Source organism: Myotis brandtii, unplaced genomic scaffold (assembly GCF_000412655.1).
Source record: "Myotis brandtii unplaced genomic scaffold, ASM41265v1 scaffold374, whole genome shotgun sequence".
In the NCBI taxonomy this organism is placed as follows: Eukaryota; Metazoa; Chordata; class Mammalia; order Chiroptera; family Vespertilionidae; genus Myotis; species Myotis brandtii.
In genome coordinates this window covers 6,348,561-6,375,570 of record NW_005364372.1, presented here as the reverse complement: position 1 = coordinate 6,375,570, position 27,010 = coordinate 6,348,561, and the positions used below count along the sequence as shown (strand labels likewise).

At 35.5% G+C, this 27,010-nt stretch overlaps 1 protein-coding gene across 1 annotated transcript in view; it reads right to left on the bottom strand.

Annotated features, from left to right (window-relative positions):
• Window positions 1-27,010, bottom strand: part of AGMO (alkylglycerol monooxygenase) — a 269,591-nt gene that overhangs the window by 165,401 nt on the left and 77,180 nt on the right. Inside the window, exon 4 of the mRNA XM_005872327.2 lies at window positions 6,591-6,694. Within this exon, the coding sequence (XP_005872389.1) occupies window positions 6,591-6,694 (104 nt within the window). The remainder of the gene's footprint in view (window positions 1-6,590; window positions 6,695-27,010) is intronic.

Genomic DNA, 27,010 nt, shown 5'->3' with positions numbered 1-27,010 from the left:
TTATGTAGTTTGGCAGGAAGTATGATGTAATAAAGAGATCTTAGATTTCACTAAAGGTTCCTCTATAGCAGTGGTTCTCAACCTTCTGGCCCTTTAAATACAGTTCCTCATGTTGTGACCCAACCATAAAATTATTTTCGTTGCTACTTCATAACTGTAATGTTGCTACTGTTATGAATCGTAATGTAAATATCTGATATGCAGGATGGTCTTAGGCGACCCCTGTAAAAGGGTCGTTTGACCGCCAAAGGGGTCGCGACCCACAGGTTGAGAACCGCTGCTCTATAGTCTTATATGTAATAAAAAACAATATTATACATGTGAATCATACTTGATATAGTTCAAAAAATTTCCACATTCTTTATTGAAGGTGATCTTCAAAATAACAGTATGACAAGGCAGAGCAAATATTAACTGTCCCATTTCATGTACAAAATTACTGTGATTGAAACACTGATTGATTGATTCAGAGTGGCAAAGCTAGTTCATAACTAGGCTACAGCTGTGATCCAGATTTATTTATTCTTAGTAAATTGCTATCTACTATTTCTAAACTAGAGGCCCGTTGCATGAAGAGATTCATGCAATAGGCCTTCCCTTCCCCTGGCTGCCGGCACTGGTTTTCCTCCAGCACCTGGGACCCAGGCCTTTGCTCCCGCTGGAGCCTTCAGTCATCGCTCTGCCGCTTCGGCCTCCATATGCAAATTAACCGCCATCTTTGTTGAGTTAATTTGCATACTCTCCTGATTGGCTGGTGAGCGTAGCAGAGGGACAGTCAATTTACATGTTTGTCTATTATTAGGTAAGTTGTAATTAATATATTTTTTAAATTATGCTCAAAAATAGTATTATATATTTACATATTCTCTAATTTATAGTAATAAAGGTTTTAATAAAGGTTTACACTAATTGATATTAAAACTATACTTCTTTCCTCTGATGGCAATTAAAATTTACTTCTTGTTACATTGTTAATATAATATAAACATATTTTATAATTCCAACCTAGGAAAAAAACTATTTTAATGATTGAGAGATATTACAGAGCTAAAAAATTACATTTAAAATTTACTTACTTAGAAGTTAGTTATTTAAACTAATGCATCTATCATTAAATTCCTATGCTATTAAGAGAATACTCAGCTAATTAAATGTAGTTTACTATTTCCCATTCAATAGCTTCATGTATCACAAGTATGTTAAAATATATTAACTTTAATGTAAGTATCTCACCTATGCTCTAAATTTCTATTAAATGAAAAATATTTAAATGAATGACAGCTTTGAATTATTTTATACATTGTGCCATTATCAGTTTCAAATCGGTCTTACTTAGCTCAGCAAAATATTTCCTTTGACAAATTGCTTTTTGACAACTATACACCTTTTATTTCATGTATTCATGCTATGTACAGTAATTGGTACTATAATTGAGATATGTAAGCATCTTGTGGAATAAACAAACAAAAAGCAACCTGGGCAAAGTTAGAAAGGTATCTGTAAGAGACGAATGGATTGAATATTGAAGGATATAACAGAAATAAAGGGAAAATAATTCTCCAGGCAATAATAACAGCAAGTACAATGAAGTATCAAGGTATTGTGATGTACAGACTAAGAGACCAACATTGGTACATTACTCTTAACTAAATGCCACTAAACTCCACATCTTATTTAGATTTCATTAGTTGTTGGTTTGTTTGTTTTTCTAATGTTCTTTTTCTGTTTTAGGATTTCTTCCAGGGTGCAATATACATTAAATCTTTATATCTTACTAGAGGCCAGGTACATGAAAATTCATGCACTGGAGGGGGGTCCCTCAGCCTGGCCTGCCCCCTCTCACAGTCCGGGAGCCCTCAGGGACGAAGGCGACCCATCGATCAGGGGAAGGTGATGCCCCAATCACACCTCTGCTGCTGCCACTGCTGCAGCGCAAGCCTCGGCCGGTCCTGGTTACCTAAGCCTTGGGCAGTCATGGGCGGCTGGGCAGCCAAAATCCAAGGCTTGCCTGCACCTTGGGCCAGCCCTGGGTGGCTGGGAAGCCAACATCCGAGGCTTGCCTGCACCTCTGGCTGGCCCTGGGCGGCTGGGCAGCCAACATCGAGGCTTGCCTGTGCCTTGGGCCGGCCCTGGGCAGCTGGGGGGCTGAGGGGACTGGGGGAGTGCCCGGCCTTGCCGCACGCCTGCTGCCCTGGTGGGGCTGAGGGGACTGGGAGCCACCATCTTGTGGCTGTGGGTGCCGCCATCTTTGAGGGCGGGACAGTCTATTAGCATATTCCCTCCTTATTGGCTGTGGGCGCTGCCATCTTTGTGATGACATGAGGGTCAATTAGCATATTCCCTCTTTATTAGATAGGATAGCCTCTTCTGATCTGTGACAGTTTCTCAGATAATCCTTGTGGTTTTCTGACCTTTATACTTTTGAAGAGTACTGGTTAGGTATTTTTTAGAATGTCCCTCAAATTGGGTTTGACACTTTTCTTTGGTTTGATTGGGGTTAGAGGATTAGGGTTTTGATGATGAAAACCACAGGGGTAAAAGGCCATTCTCATAGTATGTCAAATGGTATATGCTATCAAGACAACCTTTTTATCACATTTTATCAAAGGGTAAATGCTACCAACAAGACATTTCCCAGGATGTTACTTTGATCTGAGATTGTGTTTGCCAAGTTTCTCCACCCGACCCTCTGTCCCCTTTTCCATACTCTTTCTTACTAAAAGACTTACTAAGCACAGGCCACACTCAAAATTCAGGGCTAGGGAGGTATTAAGCTCCACTTCCTAGACTGGGACCATATCTACATATATTATTTATAATTCTTTAAGGGAATTTGTCTCCTATTTATTTGTTCCCATTTATTTATTTAGTCAATCATCCTATATAATAAAAGCCTAATATGCAAATTGATCAAAGGGCAGAACCACCGGTCGCTATGACAAACACTGACCACCAGGGGGCAGACGCTCAACGCGGGAGCTGCCCCCTGGTGGTCAGTGCACTCTGGAGTGCCGCTCAGCCAGAAGCCCTCATCCCCCGAGGGCTCCCAGACTGTGAGAGGGTGCAGGCCTGGCTAAGAGACCACCCCCCCCCAGTGCACAAATTTCATGCACTGGGCCTCTAGTTTATCTATATCATTATGGACCAATTTCACTGACATTTATACTTTGGTTTGTAACTCCACAGTACATTATATACTTTGTTGTTCAAATTTTTCCAGATTGGGACCAGGGGAGCTCTTTCAAGTTGGGGCCTGTATTCCTTTGACATTCCCCATTCTTTTATTTTTCCAGCACTTCTGTAGCTATGTTTTCAATATACAATTGCACCATTCAGGTATTTTATTATAAAGTTGGCAGAAAACAAAATGTTAATCCCTACACTGTTACATAGTACACAATATCCATGGGTCTAGACGTATTTTATTATTTGCAAAGTGGAGAGACTATCATGTTTAAGGCATTATATTAATTAAGATGTGTAATGAAAGATTGAAGTAGCATGCAAAACCAATAAATAAGCCTCACTTAAAACGATACTCACTTAAAAGTGCAGCTCTTTTTGGATGAGTAATATTAAATCTAAGCTTAAAACTGGCTAAAAATGCAAAAAGTATGGTCAGAAATTTTTAAAAATTGAATTCTTATCTTTCATTACTTTAAATGACAGATCTGCCACCCTAATTTTCATAGTACTGTCAAAGAAAAGCCCTCTGAAGCTTAATTTTGCTTTTCATTTCACAAATCAATTTTATCTTCAATGGCATGACCCATTTATTTGTTCTAAAATACACTGTTACCTTAGTAACTACCAAATTACATGCCTTATGTAGCAGTGTTGGATGAAAAGAATCTTATAAAAGAGTCAAAGAAAATAGATACCTGATTACTGCTCTTTGACTTTAATGTCCAGAAAGGCCTATCACAGACTATTAATTTTCACAGACCCTTAAACCATCTATGTTATCTTCAAACGGACCTACAAATACTAGAAAGGAATCCATGCTGATTTACAATACAGACCTTCATTTCCTGAACTACAAGTCCTCAGAATCCAGCCCCACCCTAACCCCCCAAAAAATTAGCAGCTTGTAATGCATTCCCAATGTTCATTTTCTTAACCAGCATGGTACTTTTCTGTGTCCTTGATCACGTGATATGAGGTTGCAAAGGGAATTTATTCCTGCAATAAATAGGTGTGAACCTGCATTTCACTTAGATTTTCTCCAATCTGTAACTTTGGATGCATTGACTTAATGGGGCAGAAGATACAGTGAAACCAGGATAGAGATGACCATATACTGGACTGAGATATCTGAATTCAAGTTCCAACCAGCAATGTTCAACACTGCATGATGTAGCGGGCTCCTGAGATTCTTTGGTAGCTTTCAAAATGGATGATTTAAATATAGTTTTTCCAAGATTTCTCTCGGTTCTAAAATAAACCTATTATGCTCTGATAAAAATTTTCCTCTGATGATTCCTCAAATGATTAATTCACCAAGGGCACTGATTTCCCTGGAGCAACATGAAATACAGTTGCATCCTCTCATGGAGGCATTCTTCCCCCAAATGCAGGTATCAGAGTTCTGATTATTATCCTTATGCAAAGAGAAATACATAAATTAGGAGAGAATAAAGTTTTTTGAGATTATTATTTTAATCAGTCTGATATTCAGCCTATTTTGTACAGGATAATAAAACTTTGCATTAATGCCACTATTTCTTAAGAAGGAGGGGTGGGAAGTATCCCTTCTTTCCATCAGGGGCCTGTTCTTTGCACCATTCATTGGAACCCTAGACCAGTCTTGAGCTATGCAGCAATGAAATAGGTAGAATTTTCTTCCACTTTCAATCATCCAGAGTTTTCAGCACAAGCTATAGGATATGGGAAAAATACTAGTATGTATACTAGTATGTATCTATAATAATAAAAGCATAATAGGCTAATTAGACTGGACATCCTTCCGAACATCCTTCCGGATGAAGCCGCAGTGGTGGGGGCCGAGGCAGCCACAGCAATGGTAGGGACCATGCCCTTTGCACGAATTTTGTGCATCAGGCCTCTCGTCTATATAATCCTTTTACACACCTGCTTAGAGTTGTGTTATGGATTACATTATGTGCCCCCAAAATTCATGTGTTGAAATCCATATCCCTTAATACCTCAAAATCATATTCCATAATACTTTAGAATGGGACCTTATTTGGAAATAGTCATTGTGGATGTAATTAGTTATAATGAGGTATTAATGGAGTAGGGTGGGCTCCTTATAAAATCAATAGAAATATGGACACAGACACAAGGAGATGGCCATGCGAAGACTGGGGTTATGCTCCCCAAGGCCAAGGAACTCTCAGAACCTAGGAAAGGGGACTAGATCAGCAACTTCCCTAGAGAGTTCAGAGGGACCATGGCCATGCCCATACTTTGATTTCAGACTTCTGGCCTTCAGAACTGTGAGACAATACATTTCTGTTGTAAGGAGCCCAGTGTGTGGTACTTTGTTATGGCAGCCCTAGGAAATTAATACAAGCTATAACGCAAGTATGTGGAATTGGGAGCAGCGGTGAGGATTACTTTTAATATCCACTTCAGCAAACCTGTTAGTACCATCCTGCCTTACAGATTTGTTTTGCCTATTCTGATGTTTGAGTAAGAACACATGGCAATAAGTATATTTTTCTATCTATTTGGGGCATCTGGTTTAACACATGGGACTCTAACACTTACTAGCTCTGGAATTAACCTCACTGATATTTGATTCCCTGACATTAGTAACATTTGATCTAGCATGGCATGGGCCTATTTGTGAGGATCCAATGAGATAACATAAGTGAAAGACAATACAGAGGCATGTGGAAGAGGATGTAGTGTACAGGTTAAGATCTGGGATCCAGAAGCCAGGTAAATGAGTTCAAATTCTACTCCTCCTTTTATTAGTTTTGTGACTAAACTATGGATTCAGTTCCATCATTTAAAAATGAGAGTTGTAGTGATATACGTATCTTAAAGTTGTCATGAATTTAAATAAGTTAATACATCAAGAGGTCACCAAGTGGATGAGTTTTGCCCAGTGAATCAGAAGAACCTTTGAACGAGGGGCTGTTTGTGGTATTCATTAGTGTTATCATTTCGTTGTGGGAAAATATTGTAGAGCCAAACTTTTTGTTGAGCATGATACTAACTGCTCTAATAAGTAGATAAAAAGCAAAGGGTTTAAGTAGATTTCCCTGGGACATTCAGAAATGGGAACTCATTTTTTAAAAAACACTTTTAAAAGTTTGTAATAAATTTTTTGTATATATTTGAATTGAGATACATTGTCGATCCAGCACTTCCCTTATTTAATAGTAAATAAAAAATAGACAGCCACTTTCTCACCTTGCTCCCAGGGTGAGTTTTATCAGTTAAATAAAAGACTGTCATTGGAAAGCACCACTTGCTTCATTTTAGTGTCTGTACTTAGAGGGGAGAAAGAAGGATTTTAGCAAAAACACCTTATTAGTTTACTCAGAGGAAATAGAAACAGCTGATATGTTTTAAAAATTAATTATATTATCACATTTATTCAATTTCATACAACTTACCCAGGAAGTATATATTTGGAAGGAAGATTGTCTCAGAGCTGTGGATAAGTTATAGTCTTCAGAACTGTGGTGTGTTTGGTGTGCAGCCCACATAATATTAACCTCTGCAAAACACATAATTTGAAACGAGCCATGAGAATAAGAACAAAGCAACTTCCATTTTCAGTTATGTATGCTGCTCTGTTGAGTGAGGAAGAAAATCTGGAACATCTCTGAAAAAGCTAGCCAATATAATTATAATTAAAATAAGCTGCCTCAAATCACTTTTGGAAGCAGGGAGGGTATAAATTACAAATAAGTAAAAAATTGAAACATAGCCAATAAACATGTATAGTGTATATGATATAATTAAATGCCTCTAGCAAACTGAAATGACTTCCAAAATTTACACTTTGCTAACATATTACAATATGACAGATCATAAAAACTAACTGGTAATGTTATAATAATATAGTCAATGAATAGTGATGATTTTTCAGTATGTGATAACATATTTCTAATTAAAGAAGAATACTCTGATGGGAGAAACTGCTGCATATATTTTTGAATAAAATATTACATAATATTATTTCCTGATGGCATTTTAAGAAATTTCAAAGTCTGTCTATTGAAATAAGAGGCAAAGCAAAATAATATTTGTTCCTCGGATTTAAGGTTTCATTTTTATTTACAGAAATACTGTATATTAGCTAGTAGTTACATAGTTTTTTTTTCATGCTTTACCAAAACTCTATGCCATTTCTAAAATTGTCCCTCATAATTGCTTTATGCTCATAATAAAAAAGGAAACATAAGTTGTAATTTTCATCAAGTATTATACAAATTAACCCCTTAATGCATTGAAATTCATATATACACAAAACAGATAGTTGCTTGATTTCTTTTTACAATAAACATGCCACTATACAATGACCTCCGAAGCAGATGACATAGATGAGAATAAGGCCACACTTTTTATTCTGTCCATATTTTTCACTGTCTACCAAAATTAGATTAAAATGCCCCATAATATTACATTCAATATTTTAAAATTATGTTCTTAGCTAAACTAACTTATATTTAGTCCTTTGCTACAAATACAGGAGGTAGAATTAACCATGTGATGTGATCATTGTATATCTGTCAGTATTGATTAGAAATGAAATCTTTGGGATCCAGAAGCCAGGTAAATGAGTTCAAATTCTACTCCTCCTTTTATTAGTTTTGTGACTAAACTATGGATTCAGTTCCATCATTTAAAAATGAGAGTTGTAGTGATATACGTATCTTAAAGTTGTCATGAATTTAAATAAGTTAATACATCAAGAGGTCACCAAGTGGATGAGTTTTGCCCACTGAATCAGAAGAACCTGAACAGTGAACGTGAGTGAAAATTTGGGGTTAATTTTCTTTGCAATTGCCATATACTAATAGTTGTAATTCATGGCATATGACAGAATAGTTTGTTAGAGGTTTTTATAAAAAGTATATCTATATCATATATAACTATATTATATATGGATATGTTACATATATGCTATATTACATATAGTACTAGTGTATATGTGTTATAAATTAATAATTACATATAGTATATATATACTATATGTGATATAGTATATCACATATAGTATATATTGCATGTGTTATAAATTAATAATTACATATATATTTGTATATACTACACATATATTATACATTATATATTAATTACATATTATATGTTAAACATATATTATATAAACACATATTATATATACATACATACACCGTGTTCCAAGAAATATATAACAGATGGCAGCTCAATTTTGAAAATGAAATGTATTTTAATAAACACTGCCTTTATAATTTTTCAAAGTGTGTGTATACATATTCTGGGGGGCACCCTATATATTTAATCTGGGTGGACTTCTTAGCCATTTGTCTAGTAAATGAAAGCTCTCTGGAGAACCTAAAAAGGAGTTACCTAACAAAATTTGCAAAAGAGTTTTGGTAAACAAATGATAACTCAGAGATATAAGAAGAACTTATTTCTGTGAGAATGAGAACATTGTGAACAGAATTATGAATCAATATCCCTATCAAAAGTCATTTCTATTAAAGTCATATATTTGCAAGTATATTTATAAACCATCTATGTACTAGTATATGTAACTTAGATCCTGATTGGTTGACATTTTTTTTATCATATATGATCCTGTATTTTTACCCAAGCAATTAAGAAAATTCTTCTTATACAAATAAGAACTATTTCACCATAATGACCCCTAACTTCCCAGGCATAATTCTTGAAATAACCTAGAACCTAAATCTCTGGTTTATTAACTAGGCTATCTAGCTACAGATAAGAGATACACAAAGAACCCTGTGGCACTTGATAACTTTAGATGTTATGTGGAAATTTATTAAGAGGTAATATATTTGATGAATGTCCTAAATCTTTTAATACTTCTTACAGATTGAGCCCCTGAAGCAATATAAACAGTATTTTCTTTTTAGAACACACCCATTATTTCAGAACCCATAACTTAAAAACTTCATCACAAATAAAATCACTGTCCATTTTTTTTGGAACTTTCAGGATTTGTTTTAAAAAAGTCATCATTATGCATCCATGGTATGAGTTCACAAGGGGACAAACTAACCAACTGAGGTTAAATTAGAGGGTGATAAGATATATTGAAACTACTTCCTTATAACCTCCACAGAAGCTAAATGGCTGAACAAAGAATCCACAAAGGTGGAGGTCAAAGACCTGTCTCTTTAGTTGTTTTAAAAGCATTTACTTCCTATCACAAACTGTGTGTAACACAAGCCTTCATTCAATGAAGTACAGCTGTATAAACAGGGTACAGTAACTGGATCTTATTGCCTTACCTCTGTCACTTTGCAGAATTGGGGGAAAACAAGAATATGGGATTTTTTTTCACAGACTATATTCCGCTTTCTTGAAGTAAATAAAAATTTTTATGAAATGTAACTTATTGTAAGTTATTATAATAGTTCTTTTATAAATAATATCAGAAAAAGCTGATAGTGCATTTGTAAATATGTTCATCTTTCCTAATTCTTGATTTGATGAACTGTCTGTTCTAATGAAAAAAAAAACAAAACACACAAATAGTAAACTGAAACATATTATTGCAATAAACTTTCTATAAAAGAAAATAAGTTGTAGTTAATAAAAATTTTCTTTTCCTACAAGCTAATTATTATTATACAAACATGGTATATTATTATGGCTATTCAATAATATAATTAGAAATAATTTTACTGCTTTCCATTGCCAAAATGTAGATTTGTAAAAATGTATTTTATTAATACATTAGCCAATCATTCAATTTGTTTGGCCAAAATTTAATGTATTATGTGTTTTCATGTGTGTTATATTCTTGACTTTTTTCTAGTTTTTAAAATTAAGCTTTAACTTAAATACAATGAAATCCTTCCCTTGTAGTATTCAGTTCTATGCATTTTTACCAAACAAGTACAGCTGTATAATTACTGTCAGAATCAAGATACAAAACAGATCAAGATAAGATTCTGGACTTTGAATTGACAATTGTAATGGGATAAAAGTCTGGGGACCTAGGAAGAGGTGAATATGTTTTGAATGTGGGAGAAATATGAATCACTCAGGTCCAGAGGGCTGCCTATGGGTGGCAGCCTCTAAGATTGTCCCCAATAATTCCTGTCTATTGGTATTCATCCTCTTGTTTAATCCCTCCTCTTGAGTGTGAGCTGGATTTAATGATTCACAGTCTAGTGAATATGATTTTGGCAAAGTCAATGGGATGACACTCTTGGTATTAAGTTATAAAAAGACAGTGTCTAGATGTCTTAGGTGCTTCCTCTTACATGCTCACAAACTCTGTCTGAGGAAAGTCAGCTGTCATCTGTGCTGCCTTTTGGAGAAGCACATAGGGCGGGGAACTAGGAGTGCCCCAAACTAACCAGTTAGCAAGAAACTAAACTCCTTAGTCCAAATCCCACAAGGAACTGAATGCTGCTAACAACTATGTAAGTGAATTTGGACATGGATCCTCCCCAGGTGAGCCTTCAGATAACACTGCAGTCAGCAGACAGCTTAACTGCTTACCTATAACCTCATAAAAGACCTAGAACCAGAAGTACTCAGCACTCACGTAAACTGTACCCAGATTTCTGACCCGCAGAAACTCTGAGAGAAGCCACTAGTATGTTACCATGCAGTGGGTAACTAATACAGTGGTCAATTCCCCTCAACCTTATTCTCAGTACTAATGTCACTGATTTAGTTTCATTCCCAGCCATTATAGCAATGCAAATTAAAGGCTATAAGTCTTTTTTGAACTGCCTATTGAAAATCTGTACCCACACTTTAATTGGGTTATTTTTTACTACAGAGTTTTGAGAAGTCTTTATATATTCTGCATACAAGTCCTTTACGAGGTGTGTGATTTACAAGCATTTTCTCCTAGTTTGCAGTTTGACTTTTCATATTTTAACACTATCTTATAAAGAACAAAAGTTTTAATTTTGATGTAAATCTAGCTTATATTCTTGAGAGTTTTGTGAAAAAATATTTTTAGTGTATATAACAAAGAACAGGGACAATTTTGTAGAAATTTTTCAGAATGATGAGAAATTTGTAAGGGTCTAGAACAGGGGTGGGCAAACTTTTTGACTCGAGGGCCACAATGGGTTCTTAAATTGGACTGGAGGGCCAGAACAAAAGTTTTAGTTTTGATGTAAATCTAGCTTATATTCTTGAGAGTTTTGTGAAAAAAATATTTTTAGTATATATAACAAAGAACAGGGACAATTTTGTAGAAATTTTTCAGAATGATGAGAAATCTGTAAGGGTCTAGAAACAAAGAGAGTCTATAGATATTATACATCTAAAGTATATCTACATTAAGTCTCTCCTCTCATATCTTGTCAGCTATAGAATGGAGAGAAATAACTCTTTAAATTAATCCGAGACATAAACACAGGTCTACAAGGAACTTTTAAAGCTATACGATAGCTATTTAATTTTCAATAGTGGATAGGCCAGGAGGTTTTGAGGCATTCGGAATTTGGAAATTCCTCAAGTTACAAAGGAAAAAATGTTACAGGCATATTTGCAAAATGTTAGTGATGCTTGGCACCAAGATAGGCATGTTAGCAACACTCTGTGCAACATTTAGCACATTGTGTGGTGACTGTGGAACATGAGAACTGCAGAATCTTTTAGTTCAAAATTTTAATTTTAGAAATAATAAAAATGAAGTTAAAGGGGGAAAGGAAAAAGTCTCATTGAAGGAGAGAAAGATTTTTATTCTCTCTCTCTCAGCAGTGATTTTTGATGCATTTACTACCCCTTGCACATTTTTTATTAATTTGTAATTTACATACAATATCCTATAATTTTAGGTATACCCAGTAACTCCATATATATATGAAAATGTTCCCCACAGTAAGTCTAGTTACCATCTGTCACCATACAAAGTTATTACAATATTATTGACTATATTCCCTGTGCTTCACATTACATCTCCATGACTAATTTATTTCATAACTGAACATTTTCTCCTTTAGAAATAGAGGTGACTGGGTCCAAGTATTCTCAGATGGCACATATTTGGTAATTTCCAATAAGTAAAAGACATTAAGGAGCTCAACACACCCTATTAAATGATGGTGCTAAACCTCTTGAATTGGAACAACTGCCTTATTGCCTTTTACAAGAAATCCAACACTGTAAAAACACTGGACTGGACTGTTCAACTTTTGATTGAAAACAATTGTCACTTTGAATTTAAAGATACCAAATATGTAAATCCTTTAAAAGTTTGTTCCTTCTTTTTCTAACAGATGAGTATGATTGATAAATGATTTCAATAAGTTGAGTTAAGCAAACAAAGAATAAGTAACATACTCAAATTATCGAACTTTATAATCTCTAACTGGAGAATGTGAATAACATTGAATATAGTCTCAATTATTTTCCTATTCTCTACTCTTAGAATAAATTAGCAATGTCATCAATTTTTTCATCACAATTTTATTCACTTCCTATAGAAGGATATAGAAGTGTGATGATAAAATTGATATGCTAATTTATGCAATGAGTAGAGACTGATATTCTTTGTTATATTTTTCTAATCTGTTCTTTGTCCACTTAATACCAAAACACAAATTACTAACTATATCTAAAAATGTTGATTCAGTGAGAATAAAATCAATAAGTTGGCTGGATCTTCATATTTTTGTTCAACACACTAAATATCCAGATGTTCAGCATCATGGAAACCAGCCATCTGAAGGATTAACCAAAATGTTCACTAAACTTTTTTAAAATCAATTTTTTAAAATTACAGTTTACATTCAGTATTATTTCGTATTAGTTTCAGGTGTACAGCATAGTGGTTAGACAATTGTTCCCCGATATTCCCAGTACCCACCTGGCACAATACATAGTTACTACAATATCGTTGAGTATATTTCCTTTGCTGCTCTTTACATCCCCAGGACTATATTGTAACTATAAAATTGTACTTCCCAATCCCCTCACCTTTTTCACCCTGTTCCCCAACCATCCTCCCCGCCAAATTTCCACTTTTTAACTGTATGTTTGGCAACATGCAGATATTAAATCATCTCTCTAGGGAAGGTAAGAAATGATGGCTCTAAAATTGTCACAAATACTAAACTGTCACTCTACTCTTTCCAGTAATCACAACTTTAATACATTTTTTATTTTTTATTTACATTTTAAAAAGCTTTTAAATTCTAGTCTGCAGATTTTTAAAATGAGTATTCTCCATTTACATATTTATATTCTTTCAAAATTTAAACCAATAAATAAAAGAAGGTACAGCTTTTCAGTATGATGCAAAAAAATCTATAAAAGTTTATATAATCTTTTCAATCAAAACCTGTTTCTATACAATGAAAAAACAAGAAGCAATGTAATGCTTATTATTGAGTTATTTGGACAAATACTAAAATTAAAACTATATAAGAATGTTATTACTACCTACTACATTTGCATGCAAAAATTAAAAATATGATTTTAAAATTTCAGAATTTTGATATATCTGTATTTATGTCAGTCTTATTCTATTTTAAATCCCGTTTAAGTCTAGGAATTAAAATTATATTTAACAAAATTTCACTGTAATAAAGATTTACAGGAGTTGTGCAGGAGGCAGCTGATCGATGTTTCTCTCTCATCGATGTTTCTAACTCTCTATCCCTTTCCCTTCTTCTCTGTAAAAAAAAATCAATAAAATATTTTTAAAAAAGATGAGGTAAGGAATTGGTGTGCCTCTTCCAAACTCTCTCTTTTCCCCTCTAACTGCAAGCAACATGCAGAATATTTAGTGGAGGACGCTGAAGCCCTGAAGTATGCAAAGGCAGAAGGAAAGATGGAAGAATCATGGATACATGAAAAGACTGGTGAGTGCCAGAAAGAAAGGGGGTTGGGTTGACTGGATAAAGACCGGAAGAAACTAGCTAAGGAACACGTATGCATACCCCATGGACACGGACAATACTGTGGTGAAGGCCAAGGAAGGCAGATGTGGAGGTGGGTGGAGATGGGTAAAGAGGGGAATTGGGGACATTTGTAATAGTGTCACATTAAAATTTCTAATAAATAAAACTTTTATAAAAAGTTAAAAAATACTTAGGTTTTGGTGCAGTTAGTGATTTGATCTTATAATATATTTAGATTCTAAGGAGTCTACATAGATTAAAAGCAAGAAATCTTCCAGAGTATTTAATGACACATATTTGGCATTCATAGTGATGTTACTAGCACAATCATGGGGCAGAAATCTTGGGAGAATAACTGTCTTTATGGCAATACAGGCAGCTAGGACTGGCAAGCACTCCTACGACACTCCTGTGTGGCATACTCGCCTGCAGGGAAACACAGTGAACTTCTGCTATATTATGTCTGGAACAATGATTTTTATAATTTGTCTCCACAAGTCACAGAATCCAAGAACAAATAACCTCCAAAGTTTGAAAAGAGAGCTACATAAGGAAGTGAACAGGGAAACAAAACCACCAGGGATTGTCCGGAAAAAGAGAAACAGGACAAAATTGCACTAAAACCATTAGTTAGAAAGCGGCTGCAATCTGTTTTCATTCTCTCTCTAATTAACCTCATGGATGTAGATTACCCTTGTCAACAACCATAAACACCTACCAGGATCTCTTTGCCAATAATAAGGACTTTCTTTTGCTCTTGCCATTAGCCCTTGTGTTTTGAAACTAAATGTTACTGCGTCATAGCAAATGGGTCTGGCTTTCATGTTAGCAACATTCAATATTACTGAATTCACTATTACTGAATGTCTCCATTGGAGTAAGTCAGTCTACCCTTTGTGAATGGTGTCATTTTGACATAGATTAGCACTGTCACTGGTCTTTGAGGAAGCAATCTGCACTTGATAGATTTCCTTTTGTACATTGGGGAACTGTTGTTCCACATTCTGTTATTACTTGTTGACACATCTTAGAACTAAATGTTACTTTGATGAGTTACTTTGCCATTTCCTCTTTCCCTCCCAGGTAACCTTAAATCTGAATGTATGAAAGAAGAGGTACCAATGCCTATGAAGTCTTAGTAACACTGGAGAAAACATTCTCATGTAATATTCTTTGACCTTTAGGCATTGAGAGATGGGAGTGGTTATGCAGGAACATATCTCCCGTTATTCTCATAGGAGTCAGCTCATATTCTGCTTCATAGGTCCCCCGACTATGACCCCCTTGCTATATGACCTTTACATCCAAATGCTATTTATGAACTGAATTCATTATCATCTGACTATGTTTTATGTCTCCGTGCCCCCGCCCCCGCCATCTTGTAATATGACTATTGTATCTTTCATCACTCTCTTTTTCCTCCCTTTAACCTCCATCAAGATGCTACTATGGGCTTCCATCAATCACTTCTATGTATCCTTCCTTTCCTATCCAATAACCACTTCCCTAGATTGAGGCCTACCTGCTTCAACATAATCAGAAAATATCCACTGCATGATGTCTGTGTATCAGATGTGCTGCCCTGTATGGCTCACAAGCTAGTTTATGGGTCAGCAAATGCCTGTCAGGGGCCAAATCCAGCCCACCCCATGCTTTATACAGCCAGCAAGCTAAGCACGGTTTTTACATATTTAAATGATTAAAGTAAAATCAGAAGAGTAACAGTTTATAATACATGAATGTTACACAAAGAAAATATGTACCTGCCTCTTTCTTTCTCATGCAGCCTCTACTCCCTGTGCTTTGTGAACACCCTCAACACTTCCTTGGTCCCCTGTCTTTGTACAACCTGTCAAAATGTTATTCGCTTTTCAAGGACCACTGCATATTTCATTTTCTTTAGGAAATCACATTTAGTCCTCCCCAGGCACAGTTATGCAATGCTTATTACTCTGAGCAGAGAACATCACAAGTGCCCTGCTACTTTGCATCCTGCTTATTTTATTAGCTTCTTAATGAGAGATTAATTTGTCCATCTTTGTATTTCCACAGCACCTACCATTGGGTTTTTGCATAATAGACACTCATATATTTTTTCTTTATTTAACCAATGATTATCAAATAAAACTGGTTCATTTGAATAGTTAATAAACAAGTGACACTATTTAATTTGCTAAATACATGTATTTTAATTAGTAAAATCAATGCTTTTTAATTTTCTTTTTTTCTTTACATGGACTAACTTCTTTTCTCTATTTCAGTCATATCCAAACATTCCACTTTGCAAAACATGATCCTTTGACCTTCCCTTTCCTTAATTTGTTTTTATCTCAAATATCTTAAAAGAGCAGATTATTTACTTCCTTACCTCCCATTCATTCTTAAACTCATTGTTAAAATCACTTAATTCTTTCCAAAATCATTATTGGCCTCTTTTTGGCCAAAACTAAAGACCTCTTTTTAGATATCATCCTAGTTGAACTTCCTGAAACACTTAACCACTGCTTCTGTCTGGAAAGGCTTCGCTTTGGGCTTTACTAACACCCTTGCTCCCAGTTCTGCTTCTTCATCCAGGCCAAGTGCACTTCCCTGACTTTCCCTTATTCTCACCCACCTTAAAGAAACCAACTTTTGTTTTTCTTTGTTCTGAATTCTCATTGTTTTTATTTTATGTCATCAACTTAAGTACTTTGATAACCAATTATCCAAAGGTTGATGACTTCCAAATACTTCCCATCTACAGGTCTCCGTTGACTTCTGGCTCTGAATACCTTGTGAGGATTCTATACATGTTGTGCCCCAAAACAATCTCATTGTCTTGCTTTCTGTACCCTTGGTGTTCTTTCTTACTGGCATCACCATCATCTTGGCCACCCAGGCTAGGGAGGTAACAGTCAGGGAAGACCCTAGAGTGGAACTAAATCTTAAAACATTCTGTATCCTTTGACTCCCTTTAGATAATTATGATGTGCTTAGCACATAATCAGGACAAACCCATTATTTCCCAATGAATGAAATGTTAAAAATGACTTCACATTAGTTTGTGATAATATTTTCTGCTATACTAGCAAATAGGCCTAAAAGTTGGTTTTGTAACTAAAGGAACAATTAGATATGAAAAAATATGAAGAAAAATATGAAATGGCAAAGGTAACAGAAAAATATTATTATTATTAGTGAAGGTCAATAATAAAATACGATATTCCTTTTTAAAAGATTTGGTATTTTAGAGAAATTCATAAGGAACAGTACATGAAAAAACTGAAAAACTGTATTTGACAAGTCAAATTCTAAAATAATGGGGTAGTTTTCATATTAATGGACATTTTTCTAAAATTTTAAATGCCGCTGTTCCTCTGGTCCTGAAATTAGCATATCAAACTTGGAGTCCATTCACCTGGATGCTGTTTTTAGATTTATTAACGATTTTCAGGATGTCATGACTAGAGTTATCTCAGTTGCTCATAATTTAGCTCATCCCATTATAAAATTAATCTTTACATGGAAATATATATATTCTGATACATTTTTTAGGTCGGGAAAATATAAATGTGATACATCATTTTCTTTTCTTTATAGAAGCTTCAACATTTAAAAAAAAGTATATGGATATACAAAACTCCCTAAGCATTTTAAAATTCCAAAGTGAAAAAACAAAGAAATGATCAAAATATATAGAGCTACCCATGCAGTTCTGTTGCAGTTTAACCCTATTTGCTTGTAAAATACAAAGGAAGTGAATCAAGTCTTCAACACTCCCCCTCTATCCCTCTCTTCTGCCTTTCCAAATATGAGTGGTTGTACTCTGAACTGGACTCAATCTGCCAAATATAAAGAACCATCAATCTTATTGGGGAAAAAACTCTCTATAAAAGTAACTTTGTATTTAACTATATTTCCTAAAATAAGTTGTTGAAAATAATTTATAATATCATTAGTATCAGGAACTATTATTTTTAAAGTTATTGTGCATGCAATGGAGATCAATTAACTTGGTTTCAGGTAAAGATCACAAAGAAAAATATGATCAAAATATAAGGCTCATATTGAACATTTCTCCACAAATCTAACAGCCATGAGTCCACAATAACTTGCCTTATCTCTGAGCTTTGCAGTACAATGTGAATTTGAGTAGCCACAAATCTACTAGTAGATAACACAACAAATTAGTATAGGTCAAAAGAATGATTTTAACACATTTATCCTAGTAATTCGGTCGTTTCTTGAGATCAACCTATGTGAAACCTATTCAAATGACAAAACAAACAACAAAACAAAACACAGGAAAAAAAATCAACAATTCTCCTGGTGTTCAAAGTTGCATAACATGTTTTCCTATAATGATGTCACGTTTGATGCTGAAGACCATGTGAAGAAGATTAACTGTGACCAAATTAGCATTCTTTTAAAGGCCAGCTGATATGCACATGCAAAACATGAAACACACGTACTTTGAGCTGCAACTACATGATTCTCAAGCATTATGCTATAAATAATTTCAGCCTCATAAATATATACTTTATAAATTATAAATTGCTTTTTATTTGTTTCTTTAAACAACCAACATGACAACCTCGGTAAATTTCATCTTTGAGAAACTTGCAAGGAAAATGCTTTGATTGCACTTTTTTTGGTTGGATAATGCCTCGTTTGTTCTTGTGTTCTGGGCTGTCTTGATGAAAGATTGATGTCTAGTGTCACTGTTAGGAAGTGCAAACTGTTCAGCCTCACTGCAATCTATGTCCTCATCCTCTTGCTCCACAGGATACCACATACTTTGGCAGCCAGCATTCAGATGGGAAGTGTTTTAATGGCAAAAAGTGATGCCAATGAGACCTTTCCCACAATGCTCAAAACTTAGTGGTTGGAGGCTGAGGCACCGAATGGCATTACTGAAAGAAATAAATGAATATGTTAGCTGAAAGGCAGCAGTGCTAAAAGAGATTCAAAATTTCCTCTATCATTAAACTTTTCACCAAAATATCATCCTTATGATAGCTTGGGAGAATCTGGGTCTGTTTAACCTTGACCCTTTTTTTTCCCAGACATGAGAGTTTAGTGATCAATTGTGTTAATAATAGCAATTGTCAGTGTGCTGTTTTATAAGTACTTTCCACAGTCTAACATGATCCAGCTCTACTTCCACCCCTACAGAGACTAGAGCAACGGGAGGGAACCCTTTTCAATGTAAATAAAATGAAAGGAATGTATATAAGATGACACGAAACAGGTGTTTAAGAAGCATTGCAAAATGTCAGACATATGTCATAGCAATATCTTTACCAATAGAGCTCCTAGGACAATGAAAATAAGGAGAAAATAAACAAATGGTACTACATCAAAATAAAAAGCTTCTACACAGCAAAACAACAATTGAGGGAAATAGTAAGCTACTGCAGGTTGTGAGCACAAAGGGGACATAGTATGATTTACTTTTTAAAAAGAAGCCTCTGCTGATTTGCAAAGACTAGGCTACAGAAGGAGTTAGTATGGACAGGGAACTCATACAACTTAACAAAAGGAAGATAACCCAATCAAAAAATGGGCAACGGACCTAAATAGATACTTTTCAAAAGAGGACATAAGGAAGGCTAGACCCCTTTTGAAAACATGCTCAAAGTCACTAATCATCCAAGAGATGCAAATCAAAAGGACAATGCGGTACTATCTCACTCTTGTCAGAATGGCTATCATCAACAAATCAACAAACAACACGTGCTGAAGAGGATGCAGATAAAAAGGAACACTCGTGCACTGCTGGTGGGAATGCAGACTGGTGCAGCCACTATGGAGAAAAGTATGGAGTTTCCTCAAAAAACTAAAAATGGAACTGCCATTTGACCCAGTAATTTCACTTCTAGGGACATATCCCAAGAAACCAGAAACAACAATCAGAAAGGATATATGCACTCCTATGTTCATAGAAGCACTATTTACAATAGCTAAGATTTGGAAACAGCCTAAGTGCCCATCAGCAGATGAGTGGATTAGAAAACTGTGGTACATCTACACAATGGAATACTACGCTGCTGTAAAAAAAGAAGGAACTCCTCCCATTTGCAACAGCAGGGATGGACCTGGAGAGCATTATGCTAAGTGAAATAAGCCAGTCTGAGAAAGATAATTATCACATGTTCTCTCTCATTTGTGGAATATAGTGAACAACATAAACTGATGAGCAAAAATAGATCCAGAGACACAGAAGCATTGAACAGACCATCCAACCTCAGAGGGAAGGCGGGAGGGAGCGGTAAATGGGGGTGAGAGATCAACCAAAGGACTTGTATGCATGCTTATAAGCATAACCCATGGACACAGACAGTAGGGGGGTTAGGGCATGTGCTGGGGGGGCGGGGAACAACCAGGGAGAGGTCAACAGGGGAAAAGGGAGGCATATCTAATACTTTAAACAATAAAGAATTTAAAAAAGAAGAAGAAGCACTGCAGTCCTTAGTGGGGGGGGGGAGGGAGGTGCTATTGTGGATGTTCAGAAGCTGTGTGATTGTAGCAAAGTCACATAAAGTCCACAATATTCTCATCTCTGAGTTAAGGTATTGCTTTTCATGAAGAGAACAATTTGGCTACATCATGATATCAAGTATGATTACATAATCATGAAACTTCAAGAATGTGGCCTTTACTTTCTTAAAGATGAGTTGGATTCTGATTGCCATAAAGAAGTGAATCATTTGATTGCCTCAGGTTACAAATGCAGTAAAGTCACCAAATCCAGTGAAAACAACTAACCACATGGTGGTTTGACGGTCTTATTATCTCCATGTTTTAAGCAAATGACTTACCTCTTTGAACCAGCCAGTGAAATAGACATCCAATAGTTTGCAAGTAAAATCATTAAGCAGAGCCTGGTTGCTGTTTTTCAGCCTGGTTGCTGGTTGAGCATGGGCCCATGAACCAAGAGGTTACTTGTTTGATTCCCTGTCAGGACATATGCCCAGGTTTCTGGCTTGATCCCCAGTATGAGGCAGCCAATCAATGTTTCTATCTTTTTGTCCCTCTTCCTTCCTCTCTCTCTAAAATCAATAAAAACATAATTAAAAAAATTTAAGTAGAAAATTTCATATTGATCTAATAGCCATGAGTGATTTCTCTAGTAAGCTTTTTAGTTATTGTTTATATTTTAGTTTTAAGCTTTTGCCTAGCTTACTGCCAAGACTTTATCAAATACTAGAGGTCCAGTGCATGAAATTTGCGCATGGGTAGGGTTCCTAGGCCTGGCCGGTGATCAGGGCCAATTGAGGCCATCCTTTCCCTGGCTGCTGGCTGCCAGTGGGCCTTTCCTTTGTTCCATGCTACCCACTGGTGGTCAGCGCATGTCATAGTGAGCGGTTGAACTCCTGGTCAGTTGAACTCCTGAGGGGACAATTTGCATATTAGCCTTTTATTATATAGGATAAGTAAAATTCTACCAGATGTTTTCTATTGTCTTCCTATTGCCCAACAATCTCCAGTCCCCCTGTAACATTGAATCACATCCCTCAGGTTCTGGCTCACTCTTAGCCCTTGCTCTCCCTGCTCCCCAATTTACATTCCCCTAATCTGTTTGATGACTGATCTTTAGGAGCCAAATGGTTGGTTCTTTGTTTAAATCAATCAATCAAATAATCAGAGAAAGACTGTTAATCCAAATGAGATGAATTCAATTCATGTATATATTTTACCTTTACAAAGTACTACTTGATTTAAAAATGGTAAAGTATTTTTTTTTGTTTAAAGTAGCACTTGATTTAGAGATAAATACTACTTGGTTTAGAAAATCATTTATGTGAATTTTCAGGAATTATTACTAATGTTCAAAGTGAAGTCTAAAACAATTTAAACAATTTAATATTTAAATCCTGGAAAGGTAAAATAAAATATTAATATCACCTATTTGAAATGAAGAAAACCACTTAGCAATTCATAATATCTTAAAAGTCCCTTTTCTAAAATGTTACAACAAATAGTTCTAAGACAGAGACACATAAATTTCTGCTCAACTCTTTCTTTAATTTACATAATCATGAAACTTCATTTTTCTTAAAAGACTCAGTAAAGTTTAGAGAAATACCATAAATGCTTTCTAGTGTATCAACTGAATATTTTTTATTTCGATTTCAGTTAATTGAACTTACTGAAAAGGGTAATTTTTTTTCAAAAGTTTTGTTCTACTGTCTTGAAATTGTCACCAAAAATATTTTTTGAGTGTACAAAAGAAAGAAAGAAAGAAAGAAAGAAAGAAAGAAAGAAAGAAAGAAAGAAAGAGAAAGAAAGAAAAGAAAAGGCTAGAACCTGGGTAATGTATTCTGAAAGCAGAGGAAGAGAAGAGAAGAGAAGAGAAGAGAAGAGAAGAGAAGAGAAGAGAAGAGAAGAGAAGAGAAGAAAGAATTTACCTCAGAACAACAAAAAGAATGGAGAAAATAAGGAATACAAGGACTGGGAGGAGCACTGGTGTCATTTGAACACAGAACTAAATTTAAATCAACCTAAGAACTTGTATGCAAGCATATGAGCATAACCAATGGACAGAGACAGGGGGTGGGGGATGAGGGCATGTTTGGGGGAGAAGGGGGACAGCCGGGGAATGGTCAATGGGGGAAAAAGGAGAGAGAAACACTGATTGGCTGCCTTCTATACACACCCTGACAGGGGATTGAACCAGCAATTTAGGCATGTGCCCTGACTGGGAATTGAATTGGCAACCTTTCTGTTCACAGGACAATTGAGCCACACCAGCCAAACTGCATTTATTTCTTTATTCTTTTCACTACAATATATGCAATCCCTGGACATTAACAAGTTTTCACATAGAAGAAAAATGAGATGCAGAGAGAGTGTGACACTTGCCCAAGGGCAACAAAGTAATTTGGTGACAAAATTGGACTAATACTACTAATAATCACCTCTTACATATGTGTAACAATTTACAGTGAGCTGCATGCTTTACTGTAGTTTATGTATTAAAACTACACTCTCAACAAATTAACAAAATAATATAGTATATGGGAAAAACAGAAATGAAAATCTGGAGGCTGAGATTATAGTTTGAAGACATTTGGGTGATTTTGGACAAAACTAAACATAAGCATACCATATGAAACAGTAATTGTGCTCTTTGAGTATTTAACCAAAGAAGTTGAAAATATAGGATGTCCCCAAAATGTATACATATACTTTGAATAATTATAGAGGCAGTGCTTATTAACTATGTATTTCATTTTCAAAATTGAGCTATCAGCTGTTAAAAGTATGTATACATTTTGGGGGGACACTCTGTATATTCAAACAAAACCCTGCACATAGCTATCATATTGGCTTTATTAATAATTGCAAAAATTATTAATAAATAATTTTGTATTTATTAATTTTTTATTAGCAAACAAAATGTTCTTCAGTGATATTTTGCGATATAATAGATAATGGTGACTAGATAAACTGTGGTATATCCAGACAATGGAATATTATTCAGCACTAAGAAGAAATGAGCTATTGAGTTGTGAAAAGAAGTGGAGGAACCTTAAATGCATATTAATAGGTGAAAGATACCAATCTAGAAAGGCTACATAATGTATGATTCCAACTATATGACTTTTCAGAAAAGGTAAAACTATGGAGGGAGTAAACAGATCAATGGTTGCCAGGGTTTGGAGCAAGGGGAGGGATGAATAGGTAGAGCACAGATTTTTAGGAAAATGAAAATACTTTGCATGATACCATAACATGGATGCATGTTATACCTGTGTACAAATCCATTCAATATACAATACCAAGAGTGAACCACAATGTAAACAATGGACTTTGAGCAATTATGATGCATCAATGTAGGTTCATCATTTGTAACTAATGTACCATTCTGGTGGGGGATGTTGATAATGGGGAAGGCCATGCATGTGTGGTAGCAAAGGATGCATGGGAAATCTCTATATATACCTTCCCCTAATTGTTTATGTGAACCTATGAATGCTCTATAAAAATAAAGTTTTAAGTTTAAAATTTTTTTAACTTATTTCCAGGTTTTTTTTTTTCTTTTGTTCTTGTATTCTATTCTCTAGAAGATTTTCTCGACTTTATCTTCCAACCTTTGTTTGGAGTATTTTATTTGTTTTCATATATTTAATTTGTAAGATACCATTTTTGTCCCTGCACATTTCTTTTATATAGCATTCTATTCTTGATTCCTAAATACAGTACCTACTCTTCCTAAAAACTATTTTCTTGTGCTCTTTGGATTGTCTCTGTTCCCTCCAAGTCTCTTTTGTTGCTATTGTTGTCTTATTTTTTAATTTCTTGAAATTTTTACCTCTATCTTTCTCAGACATTTTGAATATTTATAGGTCAGTAAGAAATCTGCCTATTTTCCTGGGTTCCTCAGTGTTCCTGGGTTTTCCTCAGTTCAATCATCTTGCCCTCAGCTCTACTTTCTATCTGTAAGTTCAAGACCTTCTAGTCCACTGTGATCAGAAAGTAAGCTTTTCTGTATTCTCTTTAAGTAGTAAATTAAGTTTGTCCAGCTGATGTGGGGTTATGGGGATCACTAATGCTTATACAGAATTTTAATTGATCCTTCAGCTTTCAGCTCCAAGCATGCATACTACTGTCTTCAATTCTTGAGATTTTTATGGATTCTCTGGTGTAGATTATCATTGTTCTTGGCACAAAACTTTGTAAGCTTAGGTTTCAATCTTTTTGATTCAGCTATTTAATGTAAGTCTTATACATCAACTTTCATCTTTCAAGTTTTGTTGCAGTACCCTCCACTTATTGCTCAATATTCTGGAGGTTTATGGCTTTCTTTTTCCTCTTATTACTGTAACTGTCATGAGGTTAATCTCATTACTATAACTGTCCTGAGGCTTCGCAAAGAAGCAGAGATGAATACAAGTGATCATCAGCCATGTTTAAGTGGAAGCAAATGACCATGTTTTTGTATAGTAAACTGATGTAATAATCTATAGAGTTACCTTTTAATAATATTAATAACGTAACGAATATTCAGTCATTTGAAAAAACTTATTTTTCAGTGAAGTTTTGACAGTTTAATATCAAGACTCAACTTTTTAAACAAAGAATTGGAAATGCAGGTTGGTACAAAAGTAGGTTTATATGTGTTCTTATGGAAAATAATATAATTAATAAATCCTATATAATAAAACCCTAATATGCAAATCTACCTAACGGCTGAATTACCGGTTGCTATGGCACCCCCTGATCACCAGGGGGCAGATGCTTAATGCAGGAGGTGCCCCCTGGTGATCAGTGTGCTCCCACAGGAGGAGCGCTGCTCAGCCAGAAGCCAGGCTCACAGCTAGTGAGTGCAGCGGAGGTGGTAGGAGCCTCTCCCCGCCTCCGTGGCTGCGCTAAGGACCCCTGGGGTCCCAGACTGTGAGAGGGCGCAGGCCAGGCTGAGGAACACTCCCCCCCACCCCTCAGTGCATGAATGTCATGCACTGGGCCTCTAGTAATAATATAAGAATAAACTGGTTTTTGTGTACTCACACCTGTAAACCTACCTGTGCCATACCTTGTATTGATTCATACTGCATATTATGTTTCAAATCAGTGTTTTCTAAAATATAATAGTTATTCATTGGTTAAATAATTTTAATAAATGTAGGTCCTCTTCTTAGAGATACATGGTACTTATTAAGATAAAAGTTCAAATCTTTGCTATGGTAAATTTTAAACTTTTATCTTAATAAGTATCATGTATCTCTAAGAGGAGGACCTATGAATAACTATTATATTTTAGAAAACACTGATTTTGAACCATAATATGGAGCAGATGAGTGGATTAAAAAACTGTGGTATATCTACACAATGGAATACAACGCTGTGGTAAAAAAGAAGGAATTCTTACCATTTGCAACAGCATGAATGGAACTGGAGAGCATTATGCTAAGCAAAATAAGCCAGTCAGAGAAAGATAAATATCACATGATCTCACTCATTCATGGAATATAATAAACAACATAAACTGATGAACAAAAACAGATCCAGAGACAGAGAAGCATCAATCTGACTGTCAAACCTCAGAGGGATGGTAGGGGAGGGTGGGGGTAAGGGGGAGAGATCACCCAAAGGACTTTATGCATGCATATAAGCCTAACCAATGGACACAGACACCAGGGGGGTAAGGGCATGAGTCGGGGATGGGGGGGCAATGGGGAGATAAGAACACATATGTAATACCTTAATTAATCAAGAAAAAAATATCAAAAAAAAGAATTGAAAAAAAAGATAAAAGTTCAGAGTAAAGAAATTTAACTTTGTTTAAATTTGGGGTTTCTAAACACTTAAAAATGTGACAATTTCCCTATAAAATTTCTATCAATATCCAGTAGAATATTTTTTCTGTGCAATACATTCTTTGAAACTCTGCTGTGGGTTTAATATTAACCCTGATACAGTTTGTAGACTGTATGTAATATGTAAATAATTTTTATTGCAATTATCATTAACTCTTTTAAATGTTTTAGAAAAGAGCTATAGGGGGTTAGCTTGCCATGATAACAGTATTACTTGACTCAGATTTGGTTGATATGTTTGCAAGGATAAGACTATGCAATTAGTTCTTTAAAATGCAATGTTGCCCTGCCTTGGGTGGCTCAGTTTGTCGCAGGTCCGTATACTGGAAAGATTGCCGGTTCTCTCTCTCTCTCTCCTTTCCCCTCTCTCAAAAATCATTAAGCATATCCTCAGGTGAGGATTTATAAATAAAAATGTCATTTTGTGTTGTTGTTGTTAATCCCTTGACCAGGAATGGAACCTGTGACACTTCAGTGTGCAAGCTGTGCTCTAACCTCTGAGCACACAGGCTAGGGCAAAAAATGTAAATGCCTTTTATAGGATACTAGAGGCCTGGTGCACAAAAATTTGTGCACTTGGGGGGAAGGGGGGGCCCCTCAGCCTGGCCTGTGCCTTCTCCCAGTCTGGGACCCCTCAGGGATGACCAACCTGCTGGCTTAGGCCCACTCCCCGGG